This window comes from Homarus americanus, unplaced genomic scaffold (assembly GCF_018991925.1).
Source record: "Homarus americanus isolate GMGI-L3 unplaced genomic scaffold, GMGI_Hamer_2.0 scaffold39155, whole genome shotgun sequence".
Lineage (NCBI taxonomy): Eukaryota > Metazoa > Arthropoda > Malacostraca > Decapoda > Nephropidae > Homarus > Homarus americanus.
The window spans coordinates 475,245-493,075 of record NW_024737042.1 but is presented as its reverse complement, the minus strand read 5'-3'; the positions used below and the strand labels follow the sequence as shown (position 1 = coordinate 493,075).

Sequence of the window (17,831 nt, the reverse complement as noted above, 5' to 3'; positions counted from 1 at the left end):
GCTGTGTGTGTGTGTGTGTATGTGTGTGACTCTTGGAAAGTGACGGTATTTGTGTGGGTAGAAAGTTAGTATCTGATTTAACCCAAAGCCGCTACTATCTAGGTGACAGTGTCAGTTGGTCGTATCGTTAAAGGGAAGTGTCTGGTAGGTGAGTGTCTGTAAGTACCGGTTGGACAGTGGCTATGGAGGTGACTTCTGCGAAAGTGATGGTGCAAGATTCAGTTTGCAAGAATCGATTGGACAGTGCCACTGGAGATTACCAGTACGAAAGTGACGGTATAAGTGTCAGTATGCAAGTACCGGTTGAACAGTAGTACGGGCATAAACGGGGGAAGTGTCAAGTGGAGGAAGATAACAGTGTTAAAGGAAATAAAGTTTTTCTTATCCAGATAGTGTTACTGGGCACTTCCCAGAGGGTCGGTAAAGAATGACGGTAATTGGTACCTCAATAATGACGGTGTACAGTCCCACGAACAGTGCAGGGGGACACTAACACGAAGACCAACAGTGGAGGGGGACACTAACACGAAGAGCAACAGTGGAGGGGGACACTAACACGAAGAGCAACAGTGGAGGGGGACACTAACACGAAGAGCAACAGTGGAGGGACACTAACACGAAGAGCAACAGTGGAGGGGGACACTACCACGAGTAGCAGTGGAGGGGACACTAACACGAAGAGCAACAGTGGAGGGGACACTAACACGAAGAGCAGTGGAGGACACTAACACGAGACCAACAGTGGAGGGACACTAACACGAAGACCAACAGTGGAGGGGACACTAACACGAACAGCAACAGTGGAGGGACACTAACACGAACAGCAACAGTGGAGGGACACTAACACGAAGAGCAACAGTGGAGGGGACACTAACACGAACCAACAGTGGAGGGACACTAACACGAAGAGCGACAGTGGAGGGGACATAACACGAACCAACAGTGGAGGGGACACTAACACGAAGAGCAACAGTGGAGGGGACACTAACACGAAGAGCGACAGTGGAGGGGACACTAACACGAAGAGCAACAGTGGAGGGACATAACACGAAGAGCAACAGTGGAGGGGACACTAACACGAGTAACAGTGGAGGGGACACTAACACGAGCAACAGTGGAGGGGACACTAACACGAAGACCAACAGTGGAGGGACACTAACACGAAGAGCAACAGTGGAGGGGACACTAACACGAAGAGCAACAGTGGAGGGGACACTAACACGAAGAGCAACAGTGGAGGGGACACTAACACGGCAACAGTGGAGGACACTAACACGAGCGACAGTGGAGGGGGCACTAACACGAAGAGCAACAGTGGAGGGACACACTAACACGAGCGACAGTGGAGGACACTAACACGAGACCAACAGTGGAGGGACACTAACACGAAGAGCAACAGTGGAGGGACACTAACACGAAGAGCGACAGTGGAGGACACTAACACGAAGAGCAACAGTGGAGGGGGACACTAACACGAAGACCAACAGTGGAGGGGACACTAACACGAAGAGCAACAGTGGAGGGACACTAACACGAAGAGCAACAGTGGAGGGACACTAACACGAAGAGCAACAGTGGAGGGACACTAACACGAAGAGCAACAGTGGAGGACACTAACACGAAGAGCAACAGTGGAGGGACACTAACACGAAGAGCAACAGTGGAGGACATAACACGAGAACAACAGTGGAGGGGACACTAACACGAGCAACAGTGGAGGGACACTAACACGAGGAGCAACAGTGGAGGGACACTAACACGAAGACCAACAGTGGAGGGACACTAACACGAAGAGCAACAGTGGAGGGACACTAACACGAAGAGCAACAATGGAGGGGACACTAACACGAAGACCAACAGTGGAGGGGACACTAACACGAGCAACAGTGGAGGGACACTAACACGAAGAGCAACAGTGGAGGGACACTAACACGAGCAACAGTGGAGGGACACTAACACGAAGAGCAACAGTGGAGGGACACTACACGAAGAGCGACAGTGGAGGGACACTAACACGAAAACAACAGTGGAGGACACTAACACGAAGAGCAACAGTGGAGGGGGACACTAACACGAAGAGCAACAGTGGAGAGGACATAACACGAGCAACAGTGGAGGACACTAACACGAAGACCAACAGTGGAGGGGACACTAACACGAAGACCAACAGTGGAGGGCACTACACGAAGAGTGACAGTGGAGGGGGACACTAACACGAAGAGCAACAGTGGAGGGGGACACTAACACGAAGAGCAGTGGAGGGGACACTAACACGAAGAGCAACAGTGGAGGGGGGACACTAACACGAAGAGCAACAGTGGAGGGGGACACTAACACGAAGAGCAACAGTGGAGGGGGACACTAACACGAAGACCGTGGGGGGAACCACGAAGACAACAGTGGAGGGGACACTAACACGAAGAGCAACAGTGGAGGGGGACACTAACACGAAGAGCAACAGTGGAGGGGGACACTAACACGAAGACCAACAGGAGGGGGGACACCAAGAAGAGTAACAGTGGAGGGACACTAACACGAAGACCAACAGTGGAGGGGACACTAACACGAAGAGCAACAGTGGAGGGGGACACTAACACGAAGACCAACAGTGGAGGGGGACACTAACGAAGAGCAACAGTGACACTAACACGAAGAGCAACAGTGAGGGGACAGTGCACGGGTTTTCAGTAGAGTGTAAAATACACAGTATCACAGTGTGACAGCTGAGAGTGACGATGGACAATGATGCTAACACAGTATCATGGACAGTAACCGTAGAGGTGACGCTGGACAGTGACGCTAGACAGTAGCAGGAAAGTACAGCTCGAGATGGGAGATGAAACAAGACTGAATAAGAAATATAGTTAAAGGAGAAAGAAGATAAATGAAGTACAACCATTAATAATCATCGGAATACAATAATAAAAACAATAATGACTGAATTTCACAATACTTAGAACTGATATATTGATATTGTGCTCTCTCTCTCTCTCTCTCTCTCTCTCTCTCTCTCTCTCTCTGTCTCTCTCTCTCTCTGTCTCTCTCTGTCTCTCTCTCTCCTCTCTCTCTCTCTCTCTCTCTCAAACAATATCATACTAAAAGGATCTCGACCCATTAAAAATTGGAAAAATCTGCCTCTGATACTTAATAAAAATTGCAAAAAAATATATTTTTCTCCAATTATACAGCACCTCTGATTTACAATACTCTAATGGTACAAAAAAGCTAATTATTTATTCTTTTTGACTCCTCTATCCTGAAACAATTATTTATTTCAATGAACTTATTAAAAAAATCAACTTTCCTTAAAGAATCTGTTTGTTTTTTTTTCTAATATTTTGTTTTTCTTTTTATTTATTCTTTAGTTGTTCTTTTGTTTTCTCTTAATTAATGATTGTAATTTTATTATTATTCTCTTTAGAAATTTGTGACTGGCATTAGTGATTGTAAGTGTCCAGTGGTTGATGTAGACGTCAGTGATTAGTAAGGTTATTTTCATTGTCAAAGGATTGTAAAAGTTATTGTAATTGGCGAATATTTAATACGGCCATCAGCGATTATAATTACCCAATCCACTGTTCATATTTTTTTTTCTGTTCATAAAATGTTTACTGGTATTTTTCCATTCATATTTATAGTTTTGTGTTCATTGCAAAATATTTTTTATGCAACATTTTAACTTCCGGTGATGTCTACTTTCGTTGTTCTTCCTTGCAGTGTATGTGTTTTATATGTATATTTTGATATGTGTATCTTTTTTAGTGTTAAAATAATTGGAACAGTGAAATATACCTGCAATATATATATATATATATCTCTCTCTCTAGTGTGTGTGTGTGTGTTAATAATAATAATAATAATAATAATAATAATAATAATAAATAATAATTAACGGTTTACTGATAGAGCATGGCAGCTGGAAGCTGAAAAATAGTTAATAATTGGGGAATAGATCACTTGATTGATAAATAATGTGCAAGTAACATAAGTGATACAAATATGATAAATAATAACAGGTGGGGAGAAGGTAAGATTGGCTGGGAGTGAACATGACTGGTTGATTACGAGTTGTTGATAATTTTTACAATGGTTGGGACTGGGTTGTTCTTATAGCGATCAGTACGTGCTTGTATGGGCTGGATGCGGTTGTGGTGTCGAACAGTAATTCGCGGACGAGAGATCTCGGGTGGAAGTACAGTAGGAGCCGGTGTCGAGGATGGTGCAGAAGCTTCTCACCAAATTTGCAGATGAGATCTCAGGGCTAATCAGAGAGTGCCGAGGGGGTCAGTGTATGAGCGCTTCTTGATATGTGGGGTAGGAGAGGGAGAGAATAATCTTGCATGCCCTCTTCTGCACTTTTTCTAGGTGTTTACGTTGTGTGGCCTTTATGGAGGAAGACCAGGCAGGGGAGGCAAAGTGAACTTGGGAAGTATGAATGTTGAGTAAGCAATGAGGAGCTCTGGCGCAGGAACTCCGAGGGACTTGAGTCGCCGGAGGAGGTATAGACGGAAACTGGAGGAGTTCACAATTGTACTGACGTGTGTTGGGGCCCACAGTAATGGAGGAAGGTGGGACAAGGTCGGAGGAGAGGTTGATGTGCATAACCATGGTTTTGGTATGGTTGAGGATGACATGGTTGTTGGTGGCCCAATTTTGGAGATTGTTCAATATATTCTGGAGGGCGGTGTAGTCGAGAGCCGAGTTGTTGACACTGATCCCAATGGTGGAGTCTTCGATATATTTCCAGCGACCAGGGTTTCTTAGGGCATCATTGATAAGCATAAAGAAGCAGAGGTCCCATCTTGTGCTCTTGAGGACGCTACAGGTGAGTGACTGAAAAGGGGATACGGCCCTCTGAAGCGTACAGCTTGGCGCGTCATGTCTGTGTCATGGTATATATAGACTTCCGGAAACCCGAGGTCGATAGCTTTATTGATGATTAAATTGTGGTCGACTAGGTCAAATGCCGGGTGAAGTCAATGAAGGCGACAGCCACAGACGTCTTTCGTTTCTCCAGATGGCGGTATATGTAGTCGAGAAAGCTGACAAGACAGTGAGTGGTGGAGGAAGTTCTCATATTTCCAAATTTCTGAGGATCTATAGAGCATGCAATATCAGCATAAGCTCCAGTGTGTGTGTGTGTGTGTGTGTGTGTGATGGCGGGTCAGGTATTTCATCACGTCTCGGTGATAGATAGCTTATGTTGGCCTAATTGTCGAGTCACCTTCATCACATTGACTCTTATTGCACGGCCTCCTCCTCCTCCTCCTCCTTTGTCCTCCTCCTCCTCCTCCTTTGTCCTCCTCCTCTTCCTCCTTTGTTCTCCTTCCTCCTTGTCCTCCTCCTTCCTCCTTTGTCCTCCTCCTCTTCCTCCTTCTTCTCCTCCTCTTCTCATCGTCGTCGTTTTGTCGTCACTGCCGTCATCGCCCTCCTCCTCCTCCTCCTCCTCCTCTTCATTGGTTTATTGCTGTTGAATGCTGATTGGTTTATTGTTGTTGAACGCTGGGATTGGTTTGTAGTTGTTTGAACGCTGATTGGTTTATTGTTGTTGAACGCTGGGATTGGTTTATTGCTGCGAACGCTGGGATTGGTTTATTGTTGTTGAACGCTGGGATCGTTATTGTTGTTGAACGCTGGGATTGGTTTACAGTTAATGAACGCTGGGATTGGTTTATTGTTGTTTGAACGCTGGGATTGGTTTATATAGCTAATGAACGCTGGGATTGGTTTATGGCTGATGAACGCTGATTGGTTTATTGTTGTTGTTGAGCGCTGGGATTGGTTTATAAAGCATGAACGCTATTGGTTTATTGTTGTTGAACGCTGGGATTGGTTTATAGCTAATGAACGCTGGGATTGGTTTATGGCTGTTGAACGCTGGGATTGGTTTATGGCTGCTGGAACGCTGATTGGTTTATTTCTGTTGAACGTTGGGATTGGTTTATGGCTGTTGAACGCTGGGATTGGTTATATTGCTGAACGCTGATTGGTTTATTTCTGCTGAACGTTGGGATTGCTTATAGCTAAGAACGCTGGGATTGGTTTGGCTGTTGAACGCTGAGATTGGTTTATTTCTGATGAACGCTGGGATTGGTTTACGACTGATGAACCCTGGGATTGGTTTATGGCTGATGAACGCTGATTGGTTTATGGCTGATGAACGCTGGGATTGGTTTATGGCTGATGAACGCTGGGATTGGTTTATGGCTGATGAACGCCAAGTAAAATGCGCTCTTATAATACAAAGAAAAACCGAGATGAAATGATTATGAGAAATGCAGAACTCAATTTTTCCTATGAGAGAGGAGAGAGAGACCCGTAAATACCCTTTTCCAGCTACTTCCTCACCTCCTCCAACACACTAACCTCTTGTCCATTCCGTCCGTGTTTGACTTTCTGCCCATGTTTGACTTACTGCCCATGTTTGACTTATCGCCCATGTTTGACTTACTGCCCATGTTTGACCTATGCCCATGTTTGACTTACTGCCCATGTCTTCTGACTTACTTGCTCCATGTTTGGCTTACTCGCCCATGTTTGACTTATCGCCCATGTTTCTGACTTTAATGTCTATGTTTCTGATTTACTGCCCATGTTTGACTTACTGCCCATGTTTGACTTACTGCCCATGTTTGACTTACTGCCCTGTTTTGATTTGCACGCCCGTGTTTGACTGTGCTTGCCCGTGTTTGATTACGTCCATGTTTGACTTACTGCCCATGTTTGACTCCATTGCCCATGTTTGACTTTATCGCCCATGTTTGACTTACTGCCCGTGTTTGACTTACTGCCCGTGTTTGACTTACTGCCCGTGTTTATGGACCGTCTCATTAACTGCTTGTGAGGGATGATTGGTTACATTAAACGTTACTTGATTATGTGTTATCAGTAGTCAGCTGTTGACACTTCCTTACCAGTAGTGAGTCAACCATTAAGTGCCTCCTCACGACTTATTACCAACCTTGTTTGTTTCTGTCTTACAGGACGAGATGGTTGAGAAGGACCCGAGGTGTCCTCTTCTCCTGCAGTGACTACCGCCACCACTATCATGGCAGCACCTCCCCGCACAGCCTCTATCCGCCGCCGCCGCCGCTGGCATTACCTGCCGTATGGTGGCGGTGACAGCCTTCACCTTCGTGGGCTCCGCCATCTTGATACAACAACTGCTCTCCCCTCTTCCCTCGCTGCCGACCAGTCGTCCTCGCGGGTGCTACGGTCACATAGGGGGTCAAGAACCCTCCTGGAGGTGGACACGACCGAGACGGAGGACTATGATATCTCGACCTCCACAGAGTTTAGCAACGTGTCGGAAGTTCCTCCGGACGACCGCCTTCCCGCCAGATCTATTCACTCTAAAGCAGCGAAGGCAAGGCGCCATATTGCTGCACGTGCTAGGGATGATCTACATGTTCGTCGCACTGGCCATTGTGTGCGACGAGTTCTTTGTGCCAGCCCTCGACGTTATTATCGAGAAGCTTGCTAGATCTCTGAAGACGTGGCGGGCGCTACGTCTATGGCCGCGGGAGGCTCAGCGCCCGAGTTGTTTACCTCCGTCATTGGAGTCTTCATCAGTTTCGACGATGTTGGCATCGGTACCATCGTCGGCTCTGCGGTGTTTAACATTTTGTTTGTGATTGGTATGTGTGTTATTTTCCAAGACGGTGTTGGACCTGACGTGGTGGCCACTGTTCCGTGACGTGACTTTCTATAGTGTATCGCTCCTGCTCCTGGTGGCGTTCTTCAACGATAACAAAGTTTACTGGTACTTTAGGCGCTCATCATGTTCTCCATGTACATCACCTACTGTTCCTTCATGAAGTTCAACTCGACCATAGAGAGATTCGTCAAGACAAACATCAACAGGAACAAGGTGACTCGCGTGTGCTCCACCGACCAGCTAGTGCCAAACGTGAGTAGCCTGTCCCTCACCAATGCCGTGTACCTCGCTGCCAGACCTAGCTGCCCTCTCATCTCTCACACAGATTAACTAACTCAACCCTCTAATGCTCATAAACCCAAACATTTTGGTTTAGTTCCAACATGCTAACTGGTTACCACTCCGCTTTGGGTGCTGTAGAGTTAAGTAAAAGTCTTCCCAGAATGCGTGAAAGAATAACACAATATTTATACCCTTCACCACCACTATAGTAACACAAAAAATTATATATAGGGAAATGAATACCAGCGTAACAACTTTTTTATCAGTACATTATATATCGTCAATTTCTACCAAATACTAAAAAAAGTCCTCCCAATAAGATATTTTTTTTATATATGAATGACTGCCATCATCACTCACGGTGCAAATTACCCTAGAAATTATTTATTTCCATCCCTCCCGTCGGACTTTTCTTCCTTTTGCAGGTATATAAAAGACATATATATTTTATACAAACAAATAAATCACTGTAGATGCGCTTGATCCATGTATATGCTGATAACCACAGAGGAAAAGAGAAAACACGAAGGTTCCCAAGCGCTTTTGTGTAACTCGCCTATACTCACTCCTGAAGTTGTGAAATACACGGAAGCGCTTGAGAAGTTCGTGGTTTCTTCTGGCCCGTGTGGTTATCAGCATATTTTAAAATATACCTAACACATGCGTACATGACCTTTAATACTCCTACAGCATCCTCCTTCTTAGATGTCCTTAAGTTTTTATACGTGATAAAAGACACATTGGAGGAAATTAATGTTTTTAATGGAAAATTGGATACAAGTTGGAAATTTCAAATGGGCCGCCCGCCCAGTCCTTTTGACCCAACCTAACCTAATCTAATCTAATCTAATCTAATCTAATCTAATCTTAAGGGCCCCTCAGTCGTAATGATTAGGTTAGGTTGAGTTAAAATTGAGGTTCTGTAGGACCTAAAGCCCACTTGACCGGCACCTCGAGAATATACTTTAATACATGATACATATACTTACAGGATATGTATACAATTTGTATTTGATAATGTGGATTTATACTACACGTTCAGTTACACATGTTATATAGATCGGTGACAACGTGTAAATAGGTCAGGATGTATTATAATACCAGATGTGTCTAGGGCGTTCATACATACGCCAACATAACACACAGACGTTCATACATACGCCACCATAACACACAGACGTTCATACATACGCCACCATAACACACAGACGTTCATACATACGCCAACATAACACACAGACGTTCAAACATACGCCAACATAACACACAGACGTTCAAACGTCGCCAACACAACACACAGACGTTCAAACATGCATAAAAGAATTCACAGATGTTAATACATACGCCCAAAAAATTCTAAGGTTCAGATAGGCGCCAAAAAAATATATATATATACGTTCAAACGCCCACCTAAAAAATACTCTAGACGTTCAGGATACCAAAAAGAACTCAGGCGTGTGTTCTTAGATTCGTTCATTTAATAGCACCTTCCATCCCATTGCGTTTACGTTCCATCACGTGTGTGTGTGTGTGTGTGTGTGTGTGTGTGTGTGTGTGTTATCGTGATTGTCATGTACTAAAGATTTAGATCGCCTGACTCGCAGAGTAAGTGACATGACACTACTACTACTTTGCTGTCACTCGGAATCGAGTATGACGATCATCCAGCTATGATAATATGATATGAGTTATTAAGTGTGTCAACTTCGTTGGCGAGTTCTCAGGGTGACTAAAGAGGCCGTTACGGAACCGGCAGGGTCGTTCACAGATGTTGCATGGAAGGCTACACCTAGTGCAGGAGGCGGCGGCAGCGTCTTACTGGAGCTTGTCTGCCTCGGTTTGCAGTCAGGCTAATTGGCATTGTCACCTTCTCGTGTGGTGCTCCTCCAAGCGTTACGGTGTGGGTAATCGTCTCTCGGGTGAGGGGGTCGATTTGGCACTTTCAAGTTTGTCTTAAGACTATCCTATACCTTTTCAGTTGACCGCCAGCGATACGTTTACTACTCGTTAGATAACAGTAAAGTAGCTTCTTTGGCGGTCTACTGTCGTCCATCCGGGTAACATGGCCAGTCAATGTAGTTGATGGATGGAAGCCTCGATGCTCCTACAGTTTGTGTCAGCGAGAATATTGGCATTTGTTCTCTTGTCTTCCCAGCGGACTCGGAGGATGGAACGTAGACTACGTTGGTGAAAGTTTTCAAGTGCCTTGAGGTGCCTCCTGTATGTGACCCATGTCTCACTGCCATATAGCAGGGTTGGGAGGACCACTGTTCGATATACTTGCAACTTTGTAGATAATTTCAGCTCCCTACAGCTGAAGACATGGGTACGGAGTCTGCCAAAGGCTCGAGATGCACATCTGATCCGATGTTGAATCTTCATCGATGTTCGCGGGTGGTGGACGGGTGGGAGCCGAGATACTGAAAGTGGGTAACATTAGAGAGGGTAGTACCGTTAAGCTGGATGGATGGTGGTGTGGCTGAACCAGGGGCAGGCTGAAAGAGAATCTGAATCTTACGCACATTCTCCTCAAGGCCGAAGTGTGCAAACGCATCTGCATAGGTGTTCAGGATCTCCTGTAGGTCGCGTTCAATGTGAGCGACAAGGGTGAGGTCCTCTGCATACTGAAGTTCAGTAATGGAAGCTGCCGACATTTTTGCTCCTGCCTGGAGTCGTCCGGCACTCTATGTCCACCCCGCCAGTTAGATTGGCACTGGCACGAGTAAGGAAGGCAGCCAAGAAAATGGAAAAGAGAGTTGTTTTCCCCGTTTGGATGGAGAAGAACTCAGGCTGGGTGCCATTGAATAGGACACTGCCGTTTATGTCATCGTGGAGTTGCTTCACAATGACGATGAGTTTTGGAAAAATGGCATGACCACACACACACACACACACACACACACACACACACACACACACACAATTGTAAAGACACACACACACACACACACGTCACACAGCCACACACACGCGCACACACACACAATCTCCACAACATCGCGTGACTTAGACGAATCAAAGCGTTTGTCTATTAGTCAAAATTATGGTCCTGGGTTCTATATATACAGTATATATATAAATATAAACTGACATGGTCTACAATTTGGGGGGGGATATTTTTTGGATTTAAAGAATAATATTAACACCTGTGTACTCGTTTGTGTGTGTGTGTGTGGGAAGTGTGGTGACTTGGTTGTTATGGTAGTAATGTGTCAGTAGTGATGACAGTTGAAGTAGTAGTAATAGTTGTGAACCGAAGCATTGTTCGTGGTGGTGGTAGTATGGCAGGAATGTTAGTTGTAAGAATAGTAATAGTAGTTTTAAGTGAAGGAGTAGTAACAATAATAGTAGTAGTAGTAGTAGTTGAAGAAGCAGCAGTAGTAGTAGTAGTAGTAGAGTAGTAGTAGTAGTAGTAGTAGTACGAGTTTGAAGACTGTACTGTACCTCAAATTGTATTCAAAGTAAACACTTGGGTTGGTTAAGTGAGAGCGATAGAGTTCAAATTGAGAGCGGTAGAGTGCCAAGTGAGAGCGAAAGAGAGCCAAGTGAGAGCGAAGGGGAGCCAAGTGAGGAGCGGTAGAGTGCCAAGTGAGCTGTAGAGTTCCAAGTGAGAGCGGATGGGGTTGCAAGTGAGGCGATGGAGTGCCAAGTGAGAGCGGTGGGTTGCCAGTGAGAGCGGTGGGGTGCCAAGTGAGGCGGTGGAGTGCCAAGTGAGGCGGTGGGTGCCAAGTGAGGAGCGATGGGTGCCAGAGTGAGGCGGTGGGGTGCCAGAGAGTGAGGCGATGGGGAGTGCAAGTGAGAGCGATGGGTGCAGAGTGAGGCGATGGGTGCCAGAGTGAGGCGATGGGTGCCTGAAGTGAGCGATGGGGTGCCAGGTGAGCGATGGGGTGCCAGAGTGAGGCGATGGGGTGCTGAAGTGAGGGCGGTGGGTGCCAAGTGAGGGCGGTGGAGTGCCAGGTGGGGCGATGGGGTGCCAGGTGAGGCGATGGGTGCCGAAGTGAGGCTGTGGGGTTCAAGTGAGGCGGTAGAGTGCAGTGAGGCGATGGGAGTGCCAAGTGAGCGATAGGTGCCAGTGGGGGCCATGGGTGCAGTGAGGCGATGGGGTGCCAGAGTGAGGGCGATGGGGTGCCAGAGTGAGGCGGTAGAGTGCCAAGTGAGGGCAGTGGGTGCCAGTGAGAGCGATGGAGTGCCAAGTGAGGCGATGGAGTGCAGTGAGCTGTAGAGTTCAAGTGAGGCGGTGGGGTGCCAAGTGAGGGCGATGGGAGTGCCAAGTGAGGCGGTGGAGTGCCAAGTGAGGCTGTGGGGTTCAAGTGAGGCGGTGAGTGCCAGAGTGAGAGCGGTGAGGTGCCAGGTGAGGCGATGGGGTGCAAGTGAGGCGATGGAGTGCCAAGTGAGGCGATGGGGCGCCAAGTGAGGAGCGATGGGTGCCAGAGTGAGAGCGATGGAGTGGGGTGAGGCAGTGGAGTGCAAGTGAGGCGATGGGGCGCCAGAGTGAGGCGATGGGAGTGCCAGAGTGAGCGGTGATGGGTGCCTGAAGTGAGGAGCGATAGAGTGCCAAGTGAGGCGGTGGGAGTGCCAGGTGAGGCGGTGGGAGTGCAAGTGGGAGCGGTGGGGTGCCAGAGTGAGGCGATGGGGTGCAGAGTGAGGCGATGGAGTGCCAAGTGGGAGCGATGGAGTGCCAAGTGAGAGCGATGGGGTGCCAAGTGAGGAGCCATGGGTGCAGAGGTAGAGCGATGGGGGTGCCAAGTGAGGAGGCGATGGGTGCCAAGTGAGGCGGTGGGGTGCCAAGAGGCGGTGGAGAGTGGAGTGCAGGTGAGGCGATGGGGTGCCAGGGTGAGGCGATGGGTTGCCAGAGGTGAGGGGGGTAGAGTGCCAAGTGAGGGCGGTAGAGTGCCAAGTGAGGCGGTGGAGTGCCAAGTGAGGCGATGGAGTGCCAAGAAGCGATGGAGTGCCAGTGAGCGATGGAGTGCCAAGTGAGCGATGAGTGCCAAGTGAGGCGGTGAGAGTGCCAAGAGGCCATGGGGTGCCAAGTGAGGCGATGGGGTGCCAGAGTGAGGCGATGGAGTGCCAAGTGAGGCGGTGAGTGCCAAGTGAAGTGGGGTGCAGAGTGAGGCGATGGGTGCCAGAGTGGGAGCGATGGGTGCCAAGTGAGGCTGGGGTTCCAGAGTGAGGCGGTGGGTGCCAAGTGAGGCGATGGGGTGCCAGAGTGAGGCAGGTGGGGTGCCAGAGTGAGGAGCTGTGGGGTTCAAGTGAGGCGATGGGGTGCCAGGTGAGGCGGTGGGTGCCAGGGTGAGGAGCAGTGAGGTGCCAAGTGAGGCGATGGGGTGCCAAGTGAGGCGATGGGGAGGTGCCAAGTGAGGCGATGGAGTGCCAAGTGAGACGATGGAGTGCAAGTGAGGCTGGTGGGTGCCAAGTGAGGCGATGGAGTGCCAAGTGAGGACGATGGGGTGCCAGAGTGAGGCGGTGGAGTGCCAAGTGAGAGCGATAAGTGCCAAGTGAGGCGGTAGGTGCTTAGTGAGAGCGGTAGGAGTGCCAGGTGAGCGGTAGGGTGCCAAGTGAGGGCGATGGGTGCCAAGTGGAGCGATGGGTGCCAAGTAGAAGCGATGGGTGCCAGGTGAGGCCGGAAGTGCCAAGTGAGGCGATGGGTGCCAAGTGGAGGCGATGAGTGCCAAGTGAGAGCGGTGGAGTGCCAAGAGAGCGATAGAGGTGCCAAGTGAGAGCGATGGAGTGCCAAGTGAGGCAGGTAGAGTTGCCAGTGAGGCGGTGGAGTGCCAGTGAGGCGATGGGGTGCCGTGAGGCGGTGGGAGTGCCATGAGAGGCGATGGAGTGCCGAAGTGAGGCGATGGGGTGCCAAGTGAGAGCGGTGGGGTGCAAGTGAGGCGGTGGAGTGCCAAGTGAGAGCGGTAGGGGTGCCAAGTGAGGCGGTGGGGGTGCCAAGTGAGGCGATGGGGTGCCAAGTGGAGAGCGATAGGTTGGGAGGCGATGGGTGCAAGTGAGGCGGTGGGGTGCCAAGTGAGCGATGGGTGTGAGTGATGAGAGTGCTGCAGTGGGAGCGATAGAGTGCAAGTGAGGCGGTAGAGTGCCAAGTGAGCGATGGAGTGCCAAGTGAGCAGTGGGGTGCCAAGTGAGATGGGGTGCAGAGTGAGAGCGGTGGGGTGTGAGTGAGAGCGATGGGTGCCAAGTGAGGCGGTGGAGTGCAAGTGAGGCGATGGGGTTGCCAAGTGAGGCGGTGGAGTGCCAAGTAGGCGATGGAGTGCCAGTGAGAGGGCGATGGAGTGCCAAGAGAGAGCGATAGGTGCCAGAGGCGATAGAGTGCCATTGAAAGCGATGGAGTGCCAAGTGAGGCGATAGGAGTGCCAGGTGAGAGGCGATAGAGTGCCAAGTGAGGCGGTAGAGTGCCAAGTGAGGCGATGGAGTGCCAGAGTGAGGCGATGGGGTGCCAACTGAGGCGATGGGGGTGCCAAGTGAGGCGATAGAGTGCCAAGTGAGAGCGATAGAGTGCCAAGTGAGAGCGGTAGAGTGCCAAGTTTATGAATAATTTATGGTGGCTCTCGTGAAGGTCAACGCAATGAACACATCCAAAGCATCTTATACACTGCCCTACACTCTCTCCTTTGTCCGTGTGTTTGTTTGTGTGGTCTGTCGCATCCTACAGGAGGTGGTGAAGGAGAAAGGAGGAGCCGTTAGAGTTGTGATATTTCGATAAGCACAAATATCCTTCTTTAAAATGCAAGTGCAAAAAGTCTCCCATGTTGGCATCCTAAACTTTACAATATTTGGACATGCTCTCTCTCTCTCTCTCTCTCTCTCTCTCTCTCTCTCTCTCTCTCTCTCTCTCTCTCTCTCTCTCTTCTCTTTTTTTTTTTTTTTTCTCTCTCTTTTTTTCTGTGCCAATTAGAGGAGGTGTCTGGAGGTGAAATTACAGAGGATGGTCTATTATGCCGTCGTTGCCATGGTTACAGTAGTTAACTGAACCACAGTGGAGGAAGAGACTCACACACTGTAACGTCAGTTAAGAGGACTGTAACCTGAGTCCTTTCCTTCCCTCCCTTCCCTCCTTTCCTTCCTTCATTCCCTCCTTTCCCTCCTTTCCTTCCTCCCATTAGTCCTCTTTTCTCCCTCTCTTCCATTATCCTCTTCTCTCTCTCTCTCTCTCTCTCTCTGCCATGACACACACGCACATGCACACACACACACACACACACACACAGGGCAGGGAGTCAACACTGGGGGGGACAAGAAGACAGAAAACAAGATTAGTTACATTTCAGGTCCACCTTAATCCTTCACCTCTCACCTTAACCCTTCACCTCTGACAACCCTTCACCTTCACCCATTAACCTCACCCCTCTAGCTATTAAAGTGGGTTGGTGAACTAGCCAAGATCGCATAGTTAACACTGCAGGTCACCCAAGGTCAAGGTCACACACCCGGTCACGCTAGCATCTTACTACCAGGAGTGGACGAAAAATAATGCAGCGGGTTTTTATTAGCTGTAATCAAAGTGTTAGAATGATGAAGGAAGGGGGAGAAGGGGTATTAGAATGATGAAGGGAAGGGAGGTATTTGAATGATGATGAAGGAAGGGGGAGAGGGAATGTAAAATGATGAAGGGAAGGGGAAGGGGTATTAGAATGATGAAGGGGGAGGAAGGGTATTAGAATGATGAAGGAGGAAGGAGATTAGAATGAGGAAGGGAAGGGGGTATTAGAATGATGAAGGGAAGGGGAGGGAAGGGGTATTAAATTATGGAAGGGAAGAAGGAAGGGGTATTAGAATGATGAGAGGAGGGAAGGAGTATTAGAATGATGAAGGAAGGGGAGGAAGGATATTAGAATGATGAAGGGGAGGGGAAGGGTATTAGAATTATGAAGGGAAGAAAGGAAGGAGTATTAGAATGATGAAGGAAGGAAGGGTATTAGAATGATGGAGGAGGGAAGGGTATTAGAATTATGAAGAGGAGGGAAGGGAGTATTATAGAATGATGAAGGGGAGGGAAGGAGTATTAGAATGATGAAGGAAGGGAGGAAGGGTATTAGAATGATGAAGGTAGGGGAGGAAGGGTATTAAAATGATGAAGAAGAGGAGAAAGGGTATTAGAATGATGAAGGGAGGGGGTTGTGAGAATGTGGGTCTGGAATAAACGGGTCAGTGGAATGTCATGTTATTGGAAGTTCAGCATTGTAATATTATTCTGGAACCCACTGGAGAGAGCACCGCCACCGAGTCAAATAACAACACATTAGGATTGTAGAAATATTTATTTACGTCCGGGTTGTGAAGAAAATGTTTGCCAGGGTTTATGAGAGAACATATTATCATGTCACGACTTTAACAAGCTTGTTGGATAGTCCTTAAAAGAGTAATGATCCCTTAACTACCGCATTCCCTCCACCTAACTACCAATTTAGTGCTGAGTTGACCCTAATTACATAACTACCAGACTATTGTGAGTGAGGGGACCTAAACTACCCCTTTTACCCCTTAACTATCGATTAAATGATGTACGTGATCCTAAATACTCTCTTGACTATCAAATTAATGTATGAAGGTGATCGTAACTACCCCCTCCCCGTAACTACCCAATTGGTGTTGCCGTATAAATAAATGGTCGTTGCCTCCGTGTGACCTTGCCCAAGACTACCTGCCCTTCGTGTTATTGATCTGCCTCCTTGAACCTCCTTCACCCTCTCCTCCTTCTTCCCTCCTGGTCTTCCTTCACCCTCACCTGGTCTCCTAATTACTCCCACAGGCTACCTCACGTACATCACTAAAGGTCATGTGGCGTCATTAGAGTCGTATCAAATGTCAAATGGATGACCATGTAAGATCCTAGACTAAGAGAGTCCTTCAGGTCCAAGAAGAAGGATCAGTGTGAATCCTTCCATCACCATTTACTCTTTCTTCACTTGTCTCTCAAAGTACCTGGCTTTCCTCATCTGTCTGAAGTTTTCTTGACTCTTACAATCTTTTCTCTCATCAGTATTGTGGTTCCCTTAAGTAAGATACATTGTTGATGATCTTACCTGATATATCAGTGTCTTCTGGGCGCCTGTGGGGAGTCTGGTCCTGTTGGTTCCTTGTACAGTGTTTTGGAAACCTTTGACGGCCTGACATTAAGATCTGATTTCTATGCTTCCCTCCTTTGTTTTGTTTCCTCCGTCACTCTGGTCTCGTCTCCCTGTTATTACTCTTATCTTTTCGTCTGTGTTTTCGTTAATTTTTCAGCCTTTTCTTTATTCCTCGTCAATAGCTGTTCTTCTTGAGGGCTCGGTTCCTTCACCTACACTCTTCTCCTCCTCGTCACTCACTTCCTTTCCTTGACTAGTAACTCAATTCACCTAACTTGATGACTCGATTTTGCATTTCTTTTTCGCTCTTTTATATTCTATCTTCCTTCATGTCTATTTTATTCTCGCTTTTTGTCTTCCACTTCCTTAAACTTGAATCTGGATACGATTACCAGTGAGGCGGAAGTAATTTGGTTATATTCAACACTCCTGAAGAACAGACGGCGTTTTTTTCTCTGTTTCTCTTTATAACTCTTCCTGACGTTCACATCACCTTCTTGGTCCTCTTTACTCCGCCGCTGAAGACAATAAGAACCAGTGCTTATCATTAGGAAATTTGAGGCAACTTGTTTTTGTTTTTCTAAGATTGTTTTCCCCTTAGTAACTCCTCTGACTATAAAAAAGGGTTGGTTCTGCCCTGTATGGAGTAGTGTCCGGTTATCTGGGGAGAGAGAGAGACTGCAACTCTACATACCTGCCTCACACAGGGAAATCGCAAACAATTCACCATTGTAACTCTCCCTTTCTGACATTAAAGCTTAACACTCCCTTCACCCTCATTCTGTCTCTCATACTTCAGTTTCTGGTCCCAAGAGGCGGCT

General features: G+C 47.8%; 3 protein-coding genes across 9 annotated transcripts in view; 2 read left to right on the top strand and 1 right to left on the bottom strand.

The window, feature by feature from the left end:
- LOC121872762 (spore wall protein 2-like) overlaps positions 1 to 7,150 on the bottom strand; it is a 92,879-nt gene extending 85,729 nt beyond the window's left edge. The window contains exon 1 of the mRNA XM_042375815.1: positions 7,103 to 7,150. Within this exon, the coding sequence (XP_042231749.1) occupies positions 7,103 to 7,150 (48 nt within the window). The remainder of the gene's footprint in view (positions 1 to 7,102) is intronic.
- Positions 7,132 to 7,696, top strand: LOC121872553 (sodium/potassium/calcium exchanger 2-like). Its single transcript, XM_042375359.1, is given in 2 exon segments — positions 7,132 to 7,481; positions 7,484 to 7,696. Coding segments are annotated over 2 exon segments (423 nt in total). The 5' UTR covers positions 7,132 to 7,271.
- Positions 7,697 to 7,737: 41 nt separating this feature from the next.
- The window catches only part of LOC121872552 (sodium/potassium/calcium exchanger Nckx30C-like), a 143,277-nt gene continuing 133,183 nt past the window's right edge, over positions 7,738 to 17,831 (top strand). For 5 of the 7 annotated variants that reach the window (XM_042375353.1, XM_042375352.1, XM_042375357.1 and 2 more), the window contains exon 1: positions 7,781 to 7,909. In XM_042375353.1, the coding sequence (XP_042231287.1) occupies positions 7,781 to 7,909 (129 nt within the window). Of the gene's footprint in view, positions 7,910 to 17,831 lie in introns of all 7 variants that reach the window. The other 2 variants (XM_042375356.1, XM_042375355.1) reach the window with 2 other exon arrangements.